Source organism: Bison bison, unplaced genomic scaffold (genome assembly GCF_000754665.1).
Source record: "Bison bison bison isolate TAMUID 2011002044 unplaced genomic scaffold, Bison_UMD1.0 scf7180017864270, whole genome shotgun sequence".
NCBI classification, from domain to species: domain Eukaryota; kingdom Metazoa; phylum Chordata; class Mammalia; order Artiodactyla; family Bovidae; genus Bison; species Bison bison.
In genome coordinates, this window is record NW_011494842.1 from 10,121,233 (window position 1) to 10,139,214 (window position 17,982).

Genomic DNA, 17,982 nt, shown 5'->3' on the forward strand with positions numbered 1-17,982 from the left:
ATGGCAACCCACTCCAGTGTTCTTGCTTGGAGAATCCCAGGGATGGGGGAGCCTGGTGGGCTGCCGTCTGTGGGGTTGCACAGAGTCAGACACGACTGAAGCGACTTAGCAGCAGCAGCCAGTATATTTGCCTGGAGAATCCCATGGACAGAGGAGCCTGGTGGGCTGCAGTTCATGGGGTCGCAAAGAGTCGGACATGACTGAGGACTTTCACTTTCAAGAAAAGAAACACAAGTGGGATTCTTTAGAGGCAGAAACCCAGAAGCATTAGTTCCCTCCTAGAGATAAGAAAAGAGATCTAGATAAATAAGTTTTCTCTTTTAATATATAGACAGCTGAGACAAAATGAACTAGGGAGTTCATCCTTGAAGGTCATCATTTTCTGAATAAATAATACAGCTATCAGGAGCAGCAAAGAACTGTGGACTGAGGGGGAGAATAATATTTCCAAGTAGTAGCTAATCCAAACTGTCCTTAAATAGTTTAAATTTATAGTGGGCTTTCCTGGTGGCTCAGCAATAAAGAATCCACATGCCAGTGCAGGAGACATCAGAGACAAGGGTTCAATACCTGGTTCGGGAAGATCCTCTGGAGGAGGAAATGGCAACTCACTCTAGTATTCTTGCCTGGGAAATCTCATGGACAGAGGAGCCTGGCAGGCTACAGTCCATGGGGTCACAAAGAGACGGACATGATTTAGTGACTACACTACCACCACCACCAAAATGAGACTGTCTCTGGCTGTTATAATTAACCCAGAAGAAAAGAGCAAAGAGAGCCTAAGTGGTTCTCATTTCTTTTTTTTTTTTTTTTATTATGTTTTCATTTTTACAAAAGTAACACATGGTAGCACATCATAACCCAGAATAATTTATAAGAGAAAGATAATCTAGGGACAGAGCAGCATCTCTCTCTCGACAGTTTCTGTTTTAGTGCTTTCAGTCTTTTTTTTTTCTTATTAACTGTAGAAGAAAAAAAAATGTTTATATCCCTACTTTCTGAGGTGTCAGGTAGTATGAAACACAAAGATTTAGCTCAACGATTCTTCCTCCCAGCATTTGGGGTTTGTATTATTTGTTTTCATCCTTTTCTTTCTTGATCCATTAGTTTTTAGCATCATCTCTTAATGAGGAGATTAGTACCTCTGACTAGAGGTACTTCCTTATCATGCCTCCTGTCAGCTACACATGGACTCTTATATTGTCACAGCTTTAACTGTTTACTTTCAGCCTGTAACCACAGCAGGTCTTCATGTTATGTCCACGGCGTGTTTCTAAAAATTGAAAGCCAGTAAGCGACATTTCCATTACTACGGCTCTGCAAATGTTGTTCCCTGCCAGGAGGCCAAGTTATGTGCTCGGAATAGATTTGTGTTTTCTGTGAGTCTAGTGTCACAGTGCCTGGACCTTTAAGGAGACTGATCTTACATCAGAGCCAAACCAGGCGGTGCTGGTGGTTGTTGTGTTCCCTCAGTTGCTCAAAAGTCATGCTACATTTTAGTTTGCTTTATATTTGGATTGTAATTTTTTAGATACGGTTGTTCTTCTTGGTGCTTATACTTTCCTTTCTCTTTTTCCAACCTGTATTTACACCTTTCACCCGAGACCTCCCTACTGGAGTCCACTATCTTTCTACCTCAACTAGACTAGCTGTTCTTTAAGCCTCGGTTTCCCTTTACTCTTCTCTCTTTTATTCCCTTTAATTTGGAATACAGCCCCCCAAGTAAGTTCCTAAGAGAGTGTTGAAATTCTTGCATATCTCAAAAGGTCTCTTTTTGCTTCCATCTTGATGGGAAGTTTGACTAGGTGTAGAATTCTTGGATGAGAATTATTGCTCCCTTGACTTCTAACATTTCATGTTACTGCTGAGAAGTCAGATGACACTGATACTAAGTAGTATATGTAGGATTTTTCCACCTCTGGAACTCTTTAGGATCATCTTTTCATCCTTGGTGTTCTAGAATTTATAGTAAGTACCTAGTGGTCATCCTTTTCCTTCCCCCGTTGAAGATGCTGGATACCTGCTAGGCCCTAAGATCTAAAGACTGACGTTGTCCTTCCTGGAGCTGTCTGATATTCACCTTGATAGCAGTTTTCCTGTCTGTCTTAGTCATTTACTTCATGCTTCAGGTTCTCCTCATTGGCCTGACGAAGCCTATTTTTTTGTCAGCTTTTAAGATACAAGGCCTAGATGAGTGGGAAGGGTTTCTACCATGCCTGTTTCTTGAATGGGCATTTTTACTGGGGCTCTGTGGAATGGAGTGGGGATGAGGTGTTAATAGGCAGGATTTGTTGTGAGGAAACTGAGAGACTCATAGAGGAGGAGGACTGGATTGTGAGGAACCATGGAAAACAGGTTTGTCTGGACAGGCTGTTCAGTTCTCTAGATTAGAGGTGTCCAGATTGTTGCCAGGTGATCTGGCCTGCTCCCAGAGTCAGTACAGTTGTGTTACAAGTACACTTTCAGTGCATCCCCTGCTTTCCACCCTACTTCTCATTTTGCTTCTCTTAAGACTTCCTTTGCACGCAGTGGCTACCACCTCTGCAGTGACGAGGTTTCAGCCTTAAACTACTCCCACCCCATAGATGTCTAGAAGTCTGTTTAAAATCTCTTGCTGATTATGTTAAAACACACAGAGTTCTATTTATGACAGTGGGTTCATTCTTGTTATCTTTGTGTTTTTATTTCAGTTGGATCTGGGGGGAGGGATCAGAGGAAAATGTGTTTAATCCTCTTAAACTAAAATTACCTGGGACAAGCTAAGGATTATGCTTTCTGATTTAACTACTGGTGGAAGAACGGAAGCAAAGGGTAGTCTCAGTAGAACATTGTGGTTCTTTGGAAATCAAGGGGATAGGATTGGACCCAAGGTAAAGCCCCTAATCCTGAAAAGAAGGGAGGTACAGGTGTTGGAGGTTGATAAAGTAGGCAGGCTTCCTGGGTTCACATTCCAGTGCCCCCCTTTACCAACCATAGAACTGGAAGAATGATTGGGCCTCTCTGTGAGCCTTGATTTTCTTTCCTGTAAAATAACAGACCCAGCTGTGGAGTTGTTATGAGGGAAATGAAATAATCTGAAGTATGCAGTGCCTGGTAAATGCTCGATAGGTAAAAGAGATGTGGACAGAGGGACCTGATGGTCAGATGACAGAGTAAAGAGGAGTTGAGGCAGTGTAGAGGAAAGTGAGAAAGAACTCACATAACTCACAGCATCTGTTGGGCAAAGAGGTGGACTCAGAAACTGGAAGTGACAATCCGAGGCCAAGTCAGACTGGAGAGTGAAGACCTGGAAAGGGACAAGTGCAGGTCAGCGGAGTCAGGGGCAGTTAGCAGCCTTGTTTCAGTAGGTTGGGGGCTGTGAATGACAGGGCACCGAGAAAACCCTTTCTTAAGAAAATTGGGTATCAGAATGGGGAAATCCGACTTTTTTGTTCTGTTTTGTTTCTAGGCTTTGTTTTAAAAGTAAAATTTTACTATATGTATTAGTGTAAAGTAATTCCTACAGAAATTTGACAAGTTTGCTTTCCACAAGAAACAATAAATACTCTTATTTTCTGAGCTCTTTTCTGAACTTTTAGAATTGAGAACTTCTTTCTGAGGCAAATCACCATTTAGGAGCCACAGAGGGTTGATACTTTTCTCATGGTTATAAAATCTTGATAAAAAGACTAGCTTTTTTTGCATCCCAACCAACATGAGAGAACTTGAGCCAATAAATTTACTTCTTTATGATTAAAAATCAGACAGTTTAACCTTGGAAGCATTCTTGTCATGGGGGACTTCATATTGTGATTAGTTATCTGACTAGCCAAGTGCCTCTGTGGGCTCAGTTAACCAGCCTCCCACTACATGTGTATAATTATTTTTAGTGCATAAACACACTCTGCTATAAAAGCTTGTTTGGCCTTATGCTCCCCGCCGTTCTGAATTCTCTGTTTCATTACCAGCATCCACCCACAGAGTTTCAGAAAGCCATTCCCAGATAGCAGAACCACAACTCAGAATTTTAAATAAACCACATCTCTATTAGCTCAGTGGACAGGGGAATTAGTTACAAGCTATGCATTTCGCACATCTAACTACCCTTTCAAAACTTATAAAAAATGTATACATATATAAGCAAGGAAACAGGGTCCTTTACTCACATTGTTGATTTTTCTGTTACTTCAGCAAGGGATAAAGGAAGAATACATGAGACAATCTTTAAGATTTTTATCTTGAAAAAAGGCCAAAATTTACCTGGGGGGGGTGGGGAATATGTTGGGCATTGGTTCTTTGTTTCTAGAGAAAGTTGAACAACTCTTCTCCAAAGATGATATTATGTCATAGCTTGAATTATGTGCTCAAATATGGAGGGTAACTTTTAAAAGAAAATTGGGCTGGGGGAGGGGGTTTGTGTAGTACTAATCTGAACGGGAGGTATTAGCTGCAGCAGAACCTCTTTTCCAGCTTGGCATTAACTGATAGTTCCTGTAACACCAGGGTTCAGATTTACTTTTTTTCTTTGGCATCTTGTTGGTAAATCCATTTCTAAAGGATTAAAATCACATCTTAAGGTCTTGGGTCATCATCCTTCCTGGAACAGCCACTGCAGTAATTGATGGCAATTAAAATTGGGTCCTTATTGGGGTTGGAGGAACTATAGACTAAAAGAATGACATGTACTAGTCTGTGACTAATTGTTAGAGTGTACTTAGAAATAAGTAAGTACAAGCCTGGAGAAGGGCGAGCTTTGACCTTACTGTTGATCACCTGCTACCACTGTTTGGTCGTGCGCTTTCCATCAGTCCTGAGCAGTATCAACATTTCTGAGAGGGATTCAGTAGACACTCCAGCCAGTCATCTCCAGGTATGGCTACTCTGGGATATAGTTGTCATTGCTTTTGTTTTTTATAAACATAGATTCAGACTTACAGAAAATTTATAAGAAGACAGTTCTCAGGAACCTCCCTGCCTCAGATCACCCAAATATTAACATTTTACCTCAGTGGCTTTGTTCTCTGTTCTCTTCTCTACTGTTCCTGTGTGTGTGTGTGTGTGTGTGTTACATCTACATCCATAACCATTTCGGTAGTTACCTTTGTTGTACTAAAACTTCAGTGCGTAATTCTTAAAATCAAGATACTGTCTTATATAGCCACAGTACAACTTTCAAAATTGGAAAGTTAACATTGATAAAATATATAATTTTTTTAGTATGATTGTTCATAGTATGAACATCTTCTTGATAAGTAATAATTCTTTAAAAATGAGAAGTATTGAGCAAAGTTGGTTGAAGGGGAGGGGGTTAAAATGCTAGATACTTGTTCCTCTCGTATTTCAAATATGAACTAAAGATAATCTTCATAAAAATTCCATGTAGAGTTTCTTGTCTCTGATTTTCCAGCAGCTCATTTTACAAGTGGGGGTTCTCTTTCCTTCATAAGCTATTCTCTTAAGGCAGCTTTCTCCAGCCTCCTGCAGTGTTGGTAGTACCTATATCAGCCTGATACAACCCTGAGTGATGAATGCTGAGTTTGCTCAGTCGGCGGTGGGAGTGGCCGGGGCATGGCTTTCTCTGGGCACGCTTTATCATCATGTCAGGTTCTAACTTTAGGTTCATTTAGCCTCACGTTGGAAAGAGTTAAAATGAGGCACAGATGTGTTTATTTATAAGTTTAAGGATTTACCCCGGGAGTAATGAGTCAAAAGACTAAATCTTGGGTGGAAGAAACTAAGTGATAGGTAGAGAGAGGAACTGAATTAAGTTGATGCTAAATTAGAAACAAAAATAGTTTAAAAACAAATCAGCTATTTAATTTTAGCATCTACTTAGTTATGCATTCAGGCTGTTTTTTTTTTTTAAATAGCAAAATATAAGCGCTCAAACATTTTCCCTGCACATTGAACCTGGAGCAGCGAGCCCACAGGGTGACAGCCTCTCATTGCCGAGGTTACTGTCATTAGGAATTTGACCTCTGTTAATAGAGATTTTTTTTCCCCACTATTAATTATTGTTTTGTTAGTACCAGTGGAGTACTAAATTCAGCCAATTCTACATCTGCCCCTAGTGGCTTGCATTATAAGTCAGGGCAGGGAAAACAGTTGTAAGCATTAGAGGGTATGGATGATTTGCATGGGAATATTTGACTTTTTGTCTGTATGTTTTTAACAAAAAGCTGGAAAAATTGAATTAATACCTCATTCTTCTTTACCCATGTCCTTACCCTACCCTGAAGTGTTTTTCTGTAAAGAACATCTATTTTTCAGTGTTCCTGGCAGAAGACCTGGGGTCAAGTCACATTAACCCTCAGGCAAGTCATCAGCTTTGGAGACCAAGATATGAGGGTGCAACATTATTTGAAGATGTCTAGCCTGTCCCTTCCCACGTGGCTTCTTCAAATATAAGGCATCAATAGGGACACTAAAGAACAGGGAATAAATCTACTTATTCTGTAGTTACATGAAACAAATTTTTCATATTATGCCTTATAAAATTACACAACTGTTTTGAGCAGCTGGGCAGTATGTGTGACTGTAGTCACTTCTCCCTACTGGTGACTTATATTTGAAGAATGAATATTCTAAGAAACTAAATGAAAATAATATTACCTGCCTTAGACCCAGACATATGAAAATAAAAATCTGGGTATGTAGATACTTTATGGATTCTCTCAAATTTCCTTTTCCTTGGATAAATGAAAATAAACAGTGGCTGATCTTAGTTTTCTGGAAATACTGGAAAAGATAGTAGAACAGAAGTTCCAGACTTAGTCTGAGCCCTGAAAAAGTCTTAGAAACCTTGTGGTCACAGAACAGGAAGGCGTGAGGCCTATGAGAAGTACGTATTTCTCTTGGGTTTCTTAATTCTTGCTTTCTCTCTCTGTCTTACCTTAATAAAGCTGAAACAGCTGAAGCTGAACCTCCAGTACTTTGGCCACCTCATGTGAAGAGTTGACTCATTGGAAAAGACCCTGATGCTGGGAGGGATTGGGGGCAGGAGGAGAAGGGGACCGCAGAGGATGAGATGGCTGGATGGCATCACCGACTCGATGGACATGAGTTTGAGTAAACTCCGGAAGTTGGTGATGAACAGGGAGGCCTGGGGTGCTGCAATTCATGGGGTCGCAAAGAGTCGGACGCAACTGAACTGAACTGAATCCTGTACTCTGCTGATGCTATAAATGTAATATTTTAAAAAATCAATGCATTGTAATGTTGTTGAACTCTAAAATACCCAAGCAGGTTATAAAAAGGAAAGATTATCTATTGAGGGTAATTTGTCAGTTACAATGAGTAACTGAAAAATCTATGGGGAAAAGTAATATGGTTTAGTTGAGCAGGCCGGACAGGTCTTGCTGATGGAGAAACTAAAACAAGGAACGTTGTTACCAGGCCAGTAACAGCTGCAGAGGGTGACTATTGCTACTGAGATGTTCACGAGCCCCACCCCCCTCCCCCCATGAAACCAGCTGGAGTCAGAGAGAGGGGGAGCTATACTGATACAACAGCTTTATCTCCCTGAAAACATATCAATCAGGTGTTCTCCATGTACTTTTGCTCCTCAAACTGTGAAAGGGTCTACTGATTGAGAGGGTTTTTGGTAAAGAGAAGAGGTAGACGTTAGATGAGCAACAGGTTTTGTACAAATGGTATTTTGAAAAGCAGGGCTAACAGAAAATGTGAGAGTGATAAATGAGAGCTGCAGATCGTCCTTCTACATATATATAATACAGTTCGTAGGTTCAAGAGGTACCTTCTTGACCTTTCCCTCTTCTGCTTCTTAATCACCCCCCTCAACAGAATTTATCATGTCCACATTTTATGTCCGTAGTCTGTTTTTACATTAATGTACTGTAAGTTTACTTGTGTCTTTTCTGGAATGTGGCTTCCTTGAAGGGAGAGATCATTGCCATGTGTGGTTCTGATTTGCTGCCCAGTGCTAGGCATGTGATAAATAATTAATAAAGTACTGTTGTCTGGGCTTTTGGAAGACCACATAAGTTAGATCAGATAAACGGAGAATGTTATTTTACTTAATAAGATTATGATTATTATTACAAGTGAACCTTCCTGGGCTTTTGCTTTGTTTTTTATTCTGGTGAAAGTTTTCCTTCAGTTTAGAGAGTTGAATGATCAGCAATGAAGAGATGTCTTAGGAACAGCTAGCAACAGTGTGGAGTTCATCAGGAGGGGCGGGGCAATCAAAAACCATCAGGAAGCTATCGGAAAGGAGATAATGGGAGAGGCGACTTGTGGCCTTCTGGGACCAACTTTAGTCATAGGCAGTGCCATCAGACTTTAAGAAATCACGGGCTAAGACACCGACAGCTAACTCATCTCCCAGCACTCACCTAAGTACACCATTCCTTGCTAAGGCACAGGTGAACTCTAGCCTGATGTGCAGTGGGGCAAGTTCAAGGAAGAACACCCCCTCCTCCGACAGCCAAGGTGCAGTGGGAACTGGGCTGACAACCCAGTGCCTGCCCTTCCTCACCTGCCCTGACTTGTGCCAGCCCTCCAGCCATGTGGGTTTGGCAGGGACTTGTCAGAAGTTTTAATTTCTGGTCTTAAATATGGAACAGAGGAAGTGTTCAGTTAAAAAAAAAAATCTCCTTCCTTACCAGTAAATGACGCCATTAAAATAGGGAGATAGATGAAATGGAGAAACAGTCAGTCAATCCAGGATGACGGTATGTTCCACGGGAAGACCAACCAGGACTGTCCAGAAGTCCAGGTCATTTGAATAAATGAACAGGCGACCAGTTTGAGGGGCATTCTGTTCTAGACTAAAAGAGACCTAGATCCAAATGTAATGCCTGCAACTTGATTGGACATGCCTTTGAAACAATGAAGATAAACATTGAAAACAGTGGAGGCAATTCAGATATGGACCAAATATTAGGGGACACGGGGGCATTATGCTTAATTTTCTTAGCTATGATATTTTGGTCATGTAAGGAAATGCCCTTATTAGTAAATGTGTATATGTGAGGTATTTTGATGTTTGCAGGTTATTTTCAGATAGTTGGGTATTGTGTGAGCATATGGAGGAGAGAGAGAAAGCAGTGTGACAGATTATTTGTTGAATCTGAATGGAGTGTATACAGATGTTTATTGTACTATTCTTTGAATTTTTCTATATTTTTGAAAATGTTCAAAATAAAAAGGTGAAAGCTGACTACATGCTTCTTGGGGTTGAGTTGGAGGTCTGCTTTCAGTCTTGAGGCTGTGATGGAGGAGACCACCACCCTCACGATACGGAGCAAGTGTTATCTTGAGGGAATAACCTGGAGGAAGGGGGCTGGTGATGGAAGGAGAGGGATTCATGGTTCCCAGTAGCACTGTCTGGCAATTTGAGAACACTTTTAAAATGCTTGTGGTATAAGACATGGCATCGTAGGAGTATATCAAGCTAAATTCACCTTTGTATTGTATTTCAAATGAAAATGGAGGCATTCTCCACAAAATTATAATGACCTCTTCCAAAGAGTCGAACTTCTTTGTCTGTGTAACAGCTTTTTAACACATGTGATATTCCGAAATAGTTCTAGGACCACGAGGAAGATAAGAAAGGAGGGGGCAATTCCAGTCAGATAAAATGGAAACAGAATTTTAATGGGTAATGAGGGAGTTTTCTCTCCTGAAGTCTTTCATGACACACAGAGTTAAGAAGCTGGGAGAGGAGGAAGCTAATCCCTGCACACACTGAAAGCCAGCATGAGAAGAAACAGAGAAAGTGCCTTTCAGACAGATTTTTATGAAGTGTCTTTTATCCATTTTTCCAGTGAGAATGTGGTGTTTTTCATGGACAGAGGTTTCAGCAGCTTAAGCCTTCTTTTAAATGGTCGAAGGAGAGATGGCAGTGATGTGTGAGGGTTCATTAATTATTGCTCTTACCGATGTTTGCACAGGCTGTTGGGATCATAAATGTCAGTCTGTCAAGAGACTGTGATAGGTTCTAAAAAAACTGATTGAGCGCCTCAAAAGCTGTCACAGAGCCTGAGATTAAACAGATTCATCTCTCTTTCTTAGAAGTAAGGGAAGGTGTGGGGGAAGCGAATAGAAGGCGCTTCCTTTTCTCTGTGGCCACTTCGCTGCACCCACTCTCCTCTCCTCAACTCTCAGTGCAGACGTCTGGTCAGGATCCCCCGCCCGCCCGGCCCTGCCCCGAGGTGTCAGAGGGACGTGGTCAAGGTTAGCTCTGTCGGTGTGTGCGGGCTGCCAGCTGCACAGCGACGGGAGATTCAGAGAGACTGGGATTCAACTCTTGACAGGCCTGACACAATTTATTTGGAAATCTTCAGGAGAGAACATGAGTAATAAAGACAAGAACAGTGACAGTAAGGAACAAATGTGAATTTCTGTCAGAGACGAAACAGAATTTTAAAAGAGGAGGTCTGTTTGTTGTCTCCAGTCAAGTTTTCCAGTTAAACTGTGTTCCTGAATTGAAAGTCTTTCCTCCGCTATTTTCTGTTGGCTGGGAAAGTACAATTAGAAGACTTCTTCTCTTCAGAGGATTGTATGTTTTAAAAATCATGGTACTTGTTTCTCTGTCACAAAGCAACGATTACCTTTAGGAAAGTAAAATACTTTAAGATTTTCCTTTCTAATTTCATCACACCGTGATTCTTGATCGAACTTTGCTTTGACTAGAAGATCTGATGTGGTATCTTCCTCAGGCGATAAATGTAGACAGCAGAAGAGGGGGTCTGCTGAATGTCAAGAACTGTGAGCCTGGCATGGGCGTGTGGGCAGCTCTCATGTGGGTACACACAGACTAGATTATGTTCTCTAGGAAAAGCGTACTGGGGAAAATGTGCTTTGTTGGCCCTTTATGAAGGCCCTTAATTAGAAGTCACTCCCAACTCCTGGGGTGGGAACAGTTTCTAGCCTGCCGCCACACTCCTCCTGCTGCTAATGAGCATGCTCCTTGCAAGGACGAGTTTCTTCTGACAGTTAGAGCTGCGTATGAGAGTTATTTCTGTTCGCCTTTCTCTCTGCATTTAACCCTTACTGCCCACGTTCAGATTATGCAAATGGACTGGTAGGTGTTTTCCATCATAGTTGAGGAGTTGAAAATGCTTCAGGGTAACAAGAGTGATGTTTCTGAGCAAGAAGTAAATAATCAAAGTTTAATTTATTCAGATACAGACAGTAGATGAGGGTTCCTTTAGTGTTGACCATAATTGGATCTTTTCTTTCTGATGGTCCTTTTTAAATTGTCATGAAATGTATAATTGAGTAGTTGAATTATTTAGTTCATTATTATGTAATTAGAATTCCTGTCCTGGACATCTGTTTCTCTTATTTGGGCATCTCCCCCCATGGCACAGGTTTCATTAAGTAATTAGCAGAGGAGATGTAAATTTCTTATGCAGACATGATGATGATCCTGTAGACTGCTATTTATTTCATCAGCTTCTAATTAAAACACTAAGTTGACTTGTGAGGAAATGCCAAGGAATGGTTTGCTTCTCCAGGAAGTTACATATAACACAGTCACCTTCCTGGATGGCAGCTTGTGGAGGGTGGTGAACAGTCCCTTGTGGTAGGGGGCATCAGAGGGCACAAGGATTCCACTCCACTTAATAGACCACTGACTGAGTGCAGGGTACGTTGGTATATTCCAGAATGCTGAGGTTGTGACTCTTTTAATGTCTAGGAGTGATTCCTTGGTTCTGAAAAATGACACATTCTGGTGAACCTTTCATCTTAGTTTAGACTCGCTGAGGACCGCTTGTTGTGACTCAGGCTTGCACCGATGCAAGCGTTGCCTCTCAGAGGACTGACTAGCGCTGAGTGCTGTTCCCTTAGGAGGGCCAGTGCAGTGCCACCAGAGGCTGTTGGCAGCATTGAAGACCTGCCTGCCTACCTGTTGTTTCAGGAACGTCCCCTGCACCCTGCCTTCCAGAGCAAATAGCGGTGTGGCCCTCATGTGTAAAGTGGAGCAGGTAAAGGAGAAGTTCAGGACGGGGCCATGCAGACTTACTCCTTAGTTGTTTTTTTTTTTATTAAATGTTCACTGGTCAGACAAGATGGGGAATCAGAAGAAAAGAAATCAGGCTTGGACAGGCGTATCCTAATTTGGGGGTTTCATCGACTGGGTTGTTTGGTGATGATCAATGATGATTATGATTATATAAATATGAATTCTGTTTCTCAATCTTAGAAATCATATATTAAAAAATACTATCTTCACAGATTACTGTCTTATTTGCAAATTGTCAGCCATTGATCATATTGACATATTGAAAGTAAATTGTTTTCTTGTAGCAGAGGCTTGCTTTAGAAATGGAAATGGGTGCTATATAGGTAGACATCACATTTGACAGTTTGGAACAGACTCACTTTGGAGACAGCTTTGAATGTGAACATTGCATTTCCAGACACAAGCTCAGTTGTAACAGATCGCAGTGCAAGTGAAAGAAGATCCGAGTGTCCCTTCCTTCTTAAAGATGTGCTGGCATCATGTCATGGCCCTCTGGATTTTAGCAGCTTAATAATGCAAAGGCTGCAGCCACTTCCCCTTCTTGTGTGGACCCTAATCTCTCTCCTCACGACCCGCCCCCGCCCAGAATTGGGGTATAATTTCTTACATAGATGCTCCAAATGTAGGACCTTCTCTCAGAAAAAACTCCATTTCTCTGTTTCGATTTTTACTCTAGAATTTTCTGTTTTTGTCACCCAATGGAAAAAAGTCTAAATAGGGTTATTAATACAAATAATGCCTTGGTTGGTTGGTTTTTAAAAAGGACCCCTGGAGAGCAGTGTGGCCCCTGCCTGGTATATTTCTTTTGGCAGGCTGCTTTGTAATGATTTACATTTAGATTGTTGCTTGTTGCTTTTGTAGGGGAAGAGGAGGGGTCTGGTGTGTCTGGCTGCCTCAGTGCTCACACCGGCTGGGTTTGGACAGCTTTGCTCAGCAGAGCTGGGAAATAGGCTGAACTTGGCTTTCAATTGTTTTCATCAAAGGCCTTGTTTAGTTGGTTTGTATTGGGGGAAAATGTCATGTAGGACTGCAAGAACTAAATGAAATGAGAAATGAAGTTTACAATTGCTGTGAATGGTGCGTGCCTTCTGAAAGTCAGTGTGCGGTGCGGTGGGATGGCGGCCGTGAGGAACCATTACAGTTGTTCCCATCAGGGCCAGTAAGTGCTAGGGCGACATGCAGCCTCCACTCCACACAGAGCAGGGCTGGGAGAGGGGTCCAGGTGGCCTTCACTGAAACACCACCAGAATTCCCTGCAGATCCGGTGGGTAAGACTCTGAGTGTGCTTCTGCTGCAGGGGCCACGGATTCAGTCCCTGGTTGGGGAGCTAAGATCCTGCATGCTTCATGGTGCGGCCAAAAGAAAAAAGAAGTGCAGCTGACAGCCTTCTGGTTCTCACTGGAGCCACAGTATATAGAAAATCAGGACTGCCTAAGGAGAAGATTCATTCATGAAAGAAATAATGAGTTTAGGCAAAGAGGGCGCATTAGTGAATAAAGCAGGTGAAACTTGCTGCCCTCCAGGAGCTTATGTTCTCCTGGAGGATAAAGTGAAAAGATAGTGCTGTGGAGGAACAAAAGGCAGGAAGAGCGGGCAGGAGTGGTCTGCATAAGGTTTTCAGGGAAGAAGACCTCATTGAAAATATTGCTTAAAAGACTTAAGAGGTGAGATCCCCTGTGGATCTGGGCAAAGAGTATTCCAGTCAAAGGGAACAGAAGGTGCAAAGGCTCTGGGGTAGGAGACAGTCGGCAGGCCAGCGTGGATGCAGCAGAGGGCAGGAGCAGCAGGGGACAGGGCCAGAGGAGGGCCCGCCGTGCCGGGCCTTCTGAGTGCTGAAGGAAGTATCAGAACTCCTCCAAGAAAGGGAGCTGTTAGGATTTTGATCAGGAGAGTGAAGTGATTCTAACTAGATTTTTAGCAGGGTTGCTTGGCTGCCTGATGGAGAATAGACTATAGGGACAAGGGAGAGCAGGGAGATGGGTTAAGAAGCTACTCCGCTAGGCTGGCAGAGATGGCGATGGCCTGGACCAATGTGGTGGTCGTGGTGGGGTGAGAACGTGTGGGATCTGGGTTTGTTTTGAAGGAGATCGTTTAGGAGACTCTCTTTCAGAGGCGATTCAGCACAGGTCACTTTGGAGCCTTGGCTAGAGGTGCATTGTCAGTATGCCATGACAGTAATTCCAGGAGCGTAGAGCCCCACAAGAGCTGGCTCTTTTTTTGTTTTGAAGGCAAGGTATTTACAGCCTGCCTGTGACATAACTTCAAACTTCATTTCATTTTACTTTTTAAAGTTATACAAAACAGTTGTTGCACCCTACACCACCAGCCCCCACCACCTCTGCCATCTCCCACCCACTAATTTGACTCCAGCCCTGGGGTTGTAGTACCAGGCGCTGTCTCTGCCCACCCCATGAAGGAGGCCATGGAACAGCTTGCTTGAGAACAGGCAAGGACACTTCTTCCCTCTCAGTAAACTGGAATAGTCTTCAATATTAGAGCCTGATTTCTTGTGCATTTAGTTGTGCATAGGAATAGAAATGTATTTTTACTAGAAAAGATTATGGATCTGCCATGAAAGACTGATTTTAGGTACAGAATTGTGCTAAGTATGGTGATATAAAGAAATAGTAGACATAGTCCCTTCTCTAGTGAATTGTAGTTTACTTGAGGACAAAGATCCCAGAAGAGATAACCAGTACAAGCAGTGAACAGTGAGGACCCAAAGGAGGGGTACAGAGAGAGGGGTCCTGTTTCCAGCTTGAATGGTGGTCTCGTCAGCATGGCTGTTATAAAAAATGACATAGAACTGATGTTTGCTGAGCCACCCCACCCTCCTCGCTCAGGCCTGGCTCATGAGAGGTCAGCTTTGAAGGTGCATGCTTGTGACAGTCAGAACTGGCTCTGGCTCACACAGGTCCGGCGCTTGGATAAGGGCAGTAGCCTGGTCTGCAGCGTGCCTGGCAGGAGATTAGTCCGCTCTGGCTCGCCAGGCCAGGCACTGACCCTGACGCCCAAATATGTTGTTTTGTGCAGATTCACAGTCTGAGAATGAGGCTTCACCAGTGAAACGGCCACGACTACTGGAGAACACTGAACGATCCGAGGAGACCAGCCGGTCTAAACAGAAAAGTCGACGTCGGTGCTTCCAGTGCCAAACCAAGCTGGAGCTGGTGCAGCAGGAACTGGGATCGTGCCGCTGCGGTAAGAGTCCAGCGGGGGGTGTTAGCTTCTGAGAGGCTGAGCTCCTGGCTTCTCCCCCTGAGTACCTCCCTGCAGGCTGTAGGTTTGGAGCTCAGGAAATCGGGAGTAGAGGAGTATTATTTCTAAACACCCCGCGTTTCCTTCAGACATAACAAAACAGGCTAAAGCCTCCGCGGCCACTCTTACACATAGCTCATTAGCGTTGCGCTGTCACTGCCCTCGGCTCCTCCCCACTGCATATTCCCGTGGTTCCTTCTCATTGATGACTTATTTGGAAGTTAACCAAACCCAGTGAAACTCTGGGATATGTACCATAAAATTCATATATTAATTTTGAATGAGCTTCTTGCTATGTATAATAAATGGACGATTTCTCCCCCATATCCCTTTTAAATTAAAGTTTGACTAGAAAATTATTTTCCTTGAACCATAATTCACTGTCATTTAACCTCTTGAGATAGCATTAAAGTAACCTTTCCTTTGGTGTTATTCAGTGTAATACCAACTCTTAGAGTTGCTGCAAAGGGGTGTCCTTGTTAAAAACTTCATGCCTGCCCACAGTGGAGCAAAACTTAGAATGTTTCTTCTCCCTCTGACCACATGCATCACGAATTGTGTAGCTGTGTTTAGGCTGACTGCAGTGTTTCTGTATTGTGAAAGTATGGTTTGGGACAGAGTTCTCATCAGGCACGCTGGCTCTGGCCTCTAAGAACCCTGTATCCTTTCCAAAGCTCAGGAGTGAGCTTGTGCCTGGGTGGCTGTAGATCTCCTGTAAGCACTGCTGCCGGTACTCAGGACTAGGTGGCTCTCCCGGCAGTCAGTCACTCAAAGCCCTTCATCTTGCAAAGAGATGGTCTTGGCTGCTCCTTGTCCCTCAATTACCTGCCCTGTTGGAATTGAGGAGGACAGGAGGGCGTTCCAACATCTCATGGAGACAAAGTAGGAACTCCTTTCCTGTCATGACTAGAAATCTGTTGCATACTGTGGTGTGTGGTACTCGGCAATATCAGAAACATGCTCAGCTGTAGAACGGGGACTGGCATGTGGAGTCTGGGCGTCACCAGAGAGGTGCGGCCCTTTGGCCTGACATTGATTTGTCCTATACAGCGTTTGTGTGAGAGCGTGGGGAGAGAGGCGGGATGAGACGTCGGTGGAGGCCATGGGCAGAATTTTCAGGCCTCGCCTGTTTTCCCTCAGTGTGGCGCAGGTGAGCCCAGAACCTTACTCTTAGGTTGTATCTTGATCAGCCATGCTGTAACGTAAAATTCTTGACGAGGTGCTGAAGGAATGCTGTGGTTAGCTGAGGAAACTCTGGGATCTGCTGGCTAACCAGCTTTGCCCACAGTGGTCTGTCTGACCTTTTGTTGTCTGCACATTCTTGCTCTGGTCTTACGTGGCCCTTCACGGGCTTCAGCAGTTCAGTCTGTTACCAGTGTTGTAAGGCTCCCCTGACCATTTGCCTGTTGCTTTTGTAACACAGGCCTTTGGGGATTCCTAAATTAGAATCATGGGATTTTCCTGTACCTTCATTCTTCTTTCCTTCTTGAAAGTAACTGAATCCTGGGTATTACACGGGATTTGCCCTAGTGGGTCAAGCAGTTGGTCCATCCCGTGAACCACCTCGCCTCTGGCAGTGGCTGATATCTCCTCTCCGCCTCAGGTAAGCAGTTAGAATTCACAGATTAGCGCTGAGAGACCCAGAGGTGTTGTTGCCGAGTCTCCCACTTTGTCCTTGAGCTTTGATGCAAACCGCCCATTTCCCAAGGCCGTAAGCACCCAGCTGAAAGGATCTAGAAGTGCATGTTGGATGGCTTCATGTGTCCCTGGAGTGAAGCCAGCTGGCCGGTCTGGTAAGCGCAGATTCCCTTGCTGCACTCTCCACCTCTCAGCAGGAGGCTGGCTTCTAAGTAAGTGCCCATCCGTTTGCCACAGACATGCGTTCTTTTCAGGTGATGTAACACGTGTCCCTTGGCTTGCGCCCCGTTTTGAGGGTCTGCTTATAGAGATTCGATTTTTCTGCTGGAGACAAAGCCCTGAGCTTTCTGCAGTCTCTCCAGATGTAGCCTTCCTAGAGAGAGCTGAGCATTCAGTTGGACGCACAGAGAGCATCACACTTACGTGCCCGGAGAGATGACTGAGTCAACTGCCACACTTGAAAAGACAAAAGACAGCGATGGGAACACACACCTCTAGGACTGTCCCCGATGAGTAGCTTGTGTTCCTCCTCCTGTCTGCTTGGATCTCTCAGGGAAAGGTGAGTTGTGTAGTTACTTCCTTGAGGCTGCACAGAGTGCTGGAGAGACATTGAACTGCCCAGGAAGGTTTTAGAGGAGGGGAAACAGTAATTTACTCCTGAAAGTGAAGACTCGGGAAGGCAGTTTAAACTCAAACAGAACACCTCTCCACTGCAGAAAGCCTTTATATATATATATGTGTGTATATATATATATATATATTCACAATCTTTTTTTCCATTCCCCTTCCACTCTGTACAGGTTATTAACTGCTGACAAGAAATTCACATCTCATAAATAATGCTTAAGAGCCATTGCTATATAAATTGAATGTGTTATGAATTGTGATGGGCCTTTTTGTAGCATTCGGTGCCTAGAGCAGGAAGAACAGAGGATGTCATTTTCATTAATTTCTAATGAGGTGCCAATTAAAGACAGGGAGGACGCTCCGAAGGGAAGAGTGGCCGAGCTCCCCAGAATCCTCCGCCTGGGGCTGTCATCCAAACACTGCCAGCAAGCCTCCTCTAAAAATTCCATTAAATCACAGTCTCATCGAGAGCACACAGACACATTCAG

At 43.5% G+C, this 17,982-nt stretch overlaps 1 protein-coding gene across 1 annotated transcript in view; it reads left to right on the plus strand.

The window, feature by feature from the left end:
• Positions 1–17,982, plus strand: part of ZFAND3 (zinc finger, AN1-type domain 3) — a 178,243-nt gene that overhangs the window by 136,110 nt on the left and 24,151 nt on the right. The window contains exon 5 of the mRNA XM_010848741.1: positions 15,005–15,172. Coding sequence (XP_010847043.1) covers positions 15,005–15,172 — 168 coding nt within the window. The remainder of the gene's footprint in view (positions 1–15,004; positions 15,173–17,982) is intronic.